Source organism: Malus domestica, chromosome 15, assembly GCF_042453785.1.
Source record: "Malus domestica chromosome 15, GDT2T_hap1".
Taxonomy (NCBI): Eukaryota; Viridiplantae; Streptophyta; class Magnoliopsida; order Rosales; family Rosaceae; genus Malus; species Malus domestica.
Window position 1 is genome coordinate 1,929,547 of NC_091675.1, and position 6,000 is coordinate 1,935,546.

Here is a 6,000-nt window from a genome sequence, read left to right on the forward strand (position 1 = left end):
CTTGATTTGATATTTACGTTTCGGAAAATACTTCTACAAAAAGAAAAATACAAATGTTGTATAATGTATACATAAATAAGTAGACAAGTAAAATTTCCAATGTACAACATTCCCATTGAACTGTCATTTCTTGAGTCTACAAAATAAGATAATATAATACAAAAAATAAAATAAAAAGAACTGGTGCATATGAACAAGAAAAACGATACACAACAATGCCAATATCTAAATTAAAACATCCCAACTAAATTCGAATGGAATTTTTTTTAGATAAAATAAATTTAAATTTTGCAAATAACATGTATGGTTCGAGATATGCAGATTGACCCAGAAAAGGTTGTGGCAGATCGCCAATCCCGAATTCGGGATTGGATTAAATCCGAGCCTTACCATTTCCAAGCGTGAGCTCCAAGTCATCAAGTCCCACCTCGTGAATCTTCTCTCCGATCCACGGCTTTACGTCCGGAATTTGATCCGCGGGAATATTCTGGTGAGCAAAAACAGGCTTCACAAGATTGAAGGTCGGAGAGGCCGGCATTGCCGACAGAGAAGGAGCAAATCTCTGGAAGCAAACCCATTGGCCGGAATCTGCGGTGGAAGTATCGGACTCGTCACATTCCGGGATAGTGGCAGCTGGAGGATGAGTATAGTGGTGGCGGGTCGGGCTCGCCGGAGCGGAGATGGCATAAAACGGGTAATCGAAAGAGCCCATGGACTGTTTAGCGATGGAGTCCCAGTTGGGAATTGGGTTGGGGCGTTTGGAGGTCGGGGAGGAGAGCGGCGGGGTTACAGGGGCACTGTTGGAAATTCGCAGGGGAGGAAGAGGTGATGGGATTGTAGAAGGGGGATAGTGGCAGGGATTGGATGAATTAGTGCTGGGATCGAAACGGGGGGGACTGGGATAGCACGAAGACGAAGGACTGACTTGGTAGGACGGGATTGGACTCGGATTTAGCGAAGAGTATGGGCTTATCTTGGTCGATGCGCCCGGCGTATCATTTTGAATTGGCTTCAATCCCTGTACAACAACAAACACAATCCAATTAATTGAATTTATCGTAATTTTCCATGGATCTAAGCTACGAGTAATTGACAATTAATTAATTAATTATAAATTAAATAAGGATTTGAAATAATTAAAGAACGGCGACCTTTCGGTAGGTGGTGCCGTCCACCTCGACGGTCCAGCCGGCCTGGAGGCAGAGAGCTTTGAGGACCTCGTTGTTGTCGCAGTGCTTGGGCAGGTTGAAGTTTCCCTGAGCTCGGAGGCCGGTGAATATCTTCGCCGCGATGGCTCTCCTCCTCCTCTCTCTCCGCCGGTTGTTCTCCCTTTCCCGCCACGACGGCTTTCTCCGCGCCGTCCTCGCCGCTGACGTTGCTCCGTCAGACGTCATTCTCCGAACCAATTAGCTCCCTCTACCTCTCGCTCGGTCGCAGAGATTGTAAATAGTCGAGCTCAGGTGCGTCGCAGGGGATTTAAGCCATGCAGAATCACGAGAAATGCGCTTTCGCTTTTTCGCTGGTTTGTGTGGAAGAATCTCTTTCTCCCCCTTCTCAGAGTTAGCAGAAATAAAGATGAAGCTGAGAAGTGATAGCACGTATCGCGGCTGCACTCAAAAACCTAGTGGTCGGCGTTTTTAATTGGTTGTACCCGTACTTGTTTTACAATTCTTTGATCAAGGACCGTAAGATTAGGGTAGTGGAATATATACCGTCGGTGATTGAGGACCTACCTTAATCATGTGCTTCTATTGCAGGCGAATGATTCTCTGATGAGAGAGTGTGAGAAAGGAATACTTTTCGCCGCGTGGATGTTGATTATTTAACTGTTTATTTTCCTGCCAAACCAATAATTCTCCCGCGTTTCCGGCCTTTTTAGTGGGACCTAAATGGGACCCACTTTTCTGGACACTGGGTTTTGCTGTTTTTGTTCTCTGTATGGGGACTGCATGGGGATTTGGGTTGGACCAAGAGAAGAAGGAAAGGAAATGGGCTTTTGAGTTGTAATGTTTTAACAACCAGTCCACTAGGCCCAACCCAAAATTCTAAGTAATAGACCAAACACGCTCTAAAACTGAATTGTATTCTTACATTTTGATGGGGAAGAGTTTGCATTTAGCTGGAACGCTCATGCCATCTATAATGGAGAGGGTTAAGGGTATAAAAGCTAAAAAATAGCCTAATTTGTTTAAAAATTTATTTTCAACTGATATTTGGATTATAATTCTATAAAACTCACGAGATCATTATTTGACCGAAAGGGCACTAGGATGTCCTATGGTGATGACATCTTAAACTGCTCATAAAATGTTATGTCAGCAAACTAAAATGCATGGTGGTACATGAGAGGCTTGGAATACCGCCACTTTGTAATCCCAATTCTCTTAAGTTTCTCTCATGTTTTCACAAGTTTTTGAGACAACAATTGAGAAAAATATTAACTCGTGCATGTAATGGTTATCGTGTCATTTAGGCCCCATTTGGCGGCTAAGATTGGAAATGATTGGAACTGGGTTCATTTCAGTATTACAAATTTTCTCACCATTAGAAGGGAATGCTTAGGAGAGAAACAATGAAGACGGCCAGTAACGAAACGGATTAATTGTCCTCCTCTCTTCTCTATTCTTGTCTTCCTGCTACTCGTTCGCGCGAGCACATGCTTTTTCACTCTCCAATATCCAAATCAATGTCAACGACATGTTGTCAATTGTGTTAAAAAGATAAACTTTGAAAAACAAAAACCGCCGCTGCCGGGGATCGAACCTAGGTCACCCGCGTGACAGGCGGGAATACTTACCACTTTACTACAACAACATTGCTGGCAAAATTTGCATGTCCTTTAGTTCTGGTGGTGAAGTTGTGAAAGTTAAACCTTTCCCTTCCCCTCCTCTTTCACCATCACAAAACCCATTTTCCTCTCCTTGTCACCATAACAAAGCCCATTCCCTTTTCCACTTCCCCTCCTCTGTCTTGTCTTCTTCATTAGCCTTCTCTTCACCAACACCAACATTCGTACATTCAGTGACTCGGAATTCAAATCAGCAGCCTCCGCCTCCTCGGGGACCACTCGATCATTTTCAATCTCAATTTCAGAAACCGCATTGCTGCCACTGCTAACGGTAATTTCATCTTCAAGTTCAGAATTCGAATTATTATCACCGCCACCATTCTCCGGAAGAACCTCAATTTCTTCATTACTGGCATGCTAATGCTAATTTCATTTTTGGGTTCAGAATTCAAATGATCGCCACCGGGGTTATCCGGAAGAACCTTAATTTCTTCACTAATTTCAGATTCGACCATGGTCGATTGGACTCATTGCCGTTCGACAAAATGCCTAGCTCAAAACTCGTCCCTCTCAATTCGTACGTGCTCTTACATATCAATCCCCCGACTTTAAGCCCTCTCTCGAAGCACTCCAAGCACTTAACAAACTCCTGATCAGACCCAAGACTAGCCAACACGTTCTCTCTCTCTCTCTCTCTCTCACAATGCGCAGAAGGATCAAGAGCAAATGCGGGAATCAGATACACATACGGTATGTGACATACCTTCTCCGATCACGGAACTTCTTCGCCTTAAACAACGCCGTGATGCGTTTGTAGCTGAAAATCCGAATCTGAGGAGATCACTGTTGACAAGCTAAGTCTTCAGGCCAATACCAGCCCAAATAAAAATGACATGGTTTGCATGCCTACTGGTTCGTACTGCATTGTTGTAAACTGTGTGTCCGCATTGTCACGTCATATAACCATAGGTTACATGCATGTTGAAACGGGCATGGCAAAACAATTAGGGTGTCAATGATTAAGGGCTCGTTTGGATGTGCTTTTAAAATGACTGAAAGCATTTTTAGAGAAAATGTTTTTTGGTTCCAAAAGCACTTAAAGTGCTTTCTGCAAGAAGCACCAGTTATGTGCTTCTCCCAGGAAGCACTTTGTTTATACCATATTTAGGGCCTCGTATTTAGATCTCGTACAAATACTCAGGAGACTTAAATGTAATTATGGGATAAAGGAAGGGGCAAATATGTAATAAGTGAGGAGTCCTTATTCTATAAAAGGACCCCTCACCCTCACAATTGGAGAAGCCGGACTCTCACTCTCAGAGGCCATTTCAGAAGCCTCTCACCCCCTCTCAAAGCTTCCTCACACCCCCTAAGCTCTAAGCTCTCTCTCTCCCTCTTCAACAGAGAAATACAACATAATCAGTGTGGACGTAGCCCAAACCTTGGGGTGAACCACGATAAAATCCTTGTGTTCTTTGTGTTCTTTGTGTTCTTCGTGTTCTTGAGCGTTTGTGCAGATTCACGGTCGGATTTACGTTGTTCCAAGACCACCCCGGTTTTGTGCATCAACATTTGGCGCCGTCTGTGGGAATCGACACGAAAAGCTATGTCGGTTCTTTTTCATTTTTTTCATCAAATCTCACCTCCACCTTGAAACCTGCACAAACCCAAGCAAAAAACCAAAAGTACCATCCTGTGAACATCAACGTATGGTAAACCAATTTTTCACAAACCCTCCAAAAGCTTCTTAATTTCCCCTGATTTTCGATCGCCAAATCAGGCCCAATTCCCTGGATTAGGATTTTTGCGGTTTCCAATCATGTCCTCTGAAGAATTGGGTCTGGTTCGCACCCAGAACGGGCCCAACTCGCCACTCTCCGATGCCACAACCCGGCCCAATCCTCCCTCCTCCTGATGGATGTGATAAAGCAGTCGCAGATCTCGCTTCGAAAAGAAGCGGAGCTGTTGTCGTACGACCCAGACGACACGCCGCTGCCGAATCTGCCTTCCGTCAAAGAAACACTAGCGGAGTTGGATCCATCCCCGCCGTACCTGAGGTGCAAGCATCGCAAAGGGGGGCGGCTGAGGGGCGTTCAGACGCTGACCTGCGTCTTCTGTGGCAGAAAACACTGATGAACCAATGGCCCAGCAGCAGCAGCTAACCAAGTGCAGCACCTGGTCCACCGCTCCCAACCTCAATCTTCCCCGCCAGAACACCCAGTGTTTCACCTTTCCCAATGCCAGGCGCTAAAACCCAAATTAGAAGACCAAGAGTCTGAATTGGCGGATGCGAGGGTTTGGGAATCATGCGAGGGCCGACAGGCCAAGGTGGCGGAGAATACGGTGGTCGAAAAGCCGAAACTGCAGCCCTTTCAGGTATCTCAGGGTCATCCGAGTCCGCTCGGTGCCACGGCGCGTGATGGCGGGATTAACTTCGCCTTCTATTCCGGCAATGCGTTTTCCGTCACTCTCTGATCACTCTCTCCGATTTAGAGGGGGGTAAAGTTACTGAGCAGATCCTTCTTGATCCTTTGACCAACAAGACCGGAAATGTGTGGCATGTATTTCTCAAGGGAGATTTCAAAGATATCCTTTACGGATACAAATTTGATGGAAAAATTTTCGCCTGATGAGGGACACTACTATGACTCTTCTAGAATTGCATTGGATCCTTATGCAAAGGCAGTTATTCGTAGAGGAGAATTCCGCAAGCTAGGTCCTGATGGTAATTGCTGGCCTCAAATGGCTGGAACGGTACTTTCTTTTGACGATCAGAAAAAACAGCGGCAAGCTCATAAGGAGGCTCAGGCTGCCGGAGAACGCGAAGATTGATCAGGTGAAGGCAGCAATGGAGAATGGGGTGTTGACTGTGACTGTGTGTAAAGAGAAAAAAAAGAAGAAAGACAAGTCGATGCCCCCGCCATCTGCAATCTGCAAAGTAAAGAGAACTTTACTTTACTTTTGTCTGCCATCTGCAAAGTAAAGCAAAGGCTAATGCACATGGACCTCAACAACAGAATAATAAATGCAGCAAAAGAACGGTGCGGTGGAAAAGAGCAAAGCAGAAAGCATGGCTACCCTTTCAACATGAGATTTGCGGTGGAAAAGAGCAAAGCAGAAAATATGGCTACCCACTGAAATAATTACAAAAGAGAAAAGAAGACAGAAACAAAAGCAAAAGTAAAGCAGAAAAGAAAAAGAGAAAAGAAGAA

At 44.9% G+C, this 6,000-nt stretch overlaps 1 protein-coding gene across 1 annotated transcript; it reads right to left on the reverse strand.

The window, feature by feature from the left end:
* Positions 1-93: 93 nt before the first annotated feature.
* Positions 94-1,678, reverse strand: LOC103440434 (protein BRASSINAZOLE-RESISTANT 1-like). The gene is made up of 2 exons (XM_008379120.4): positions 1,152-1,678; positions 94-1,018 (listed from the first exon to the last, which is right to left on the reverse strand). Exons 1-2 carry the CDS (start codon positions 1,392-1,394, stop codon positions 374-376), a joined length of 888 nt encoding a protein of 295 aa, XP_008377342.1. The 5' UTR covers positions 1,395-1,678; the 3' UTR covers positions 94-373.
* Between the last annotated feature and the right edge of the window lie 4,322 nt (positions 1,679-6,000).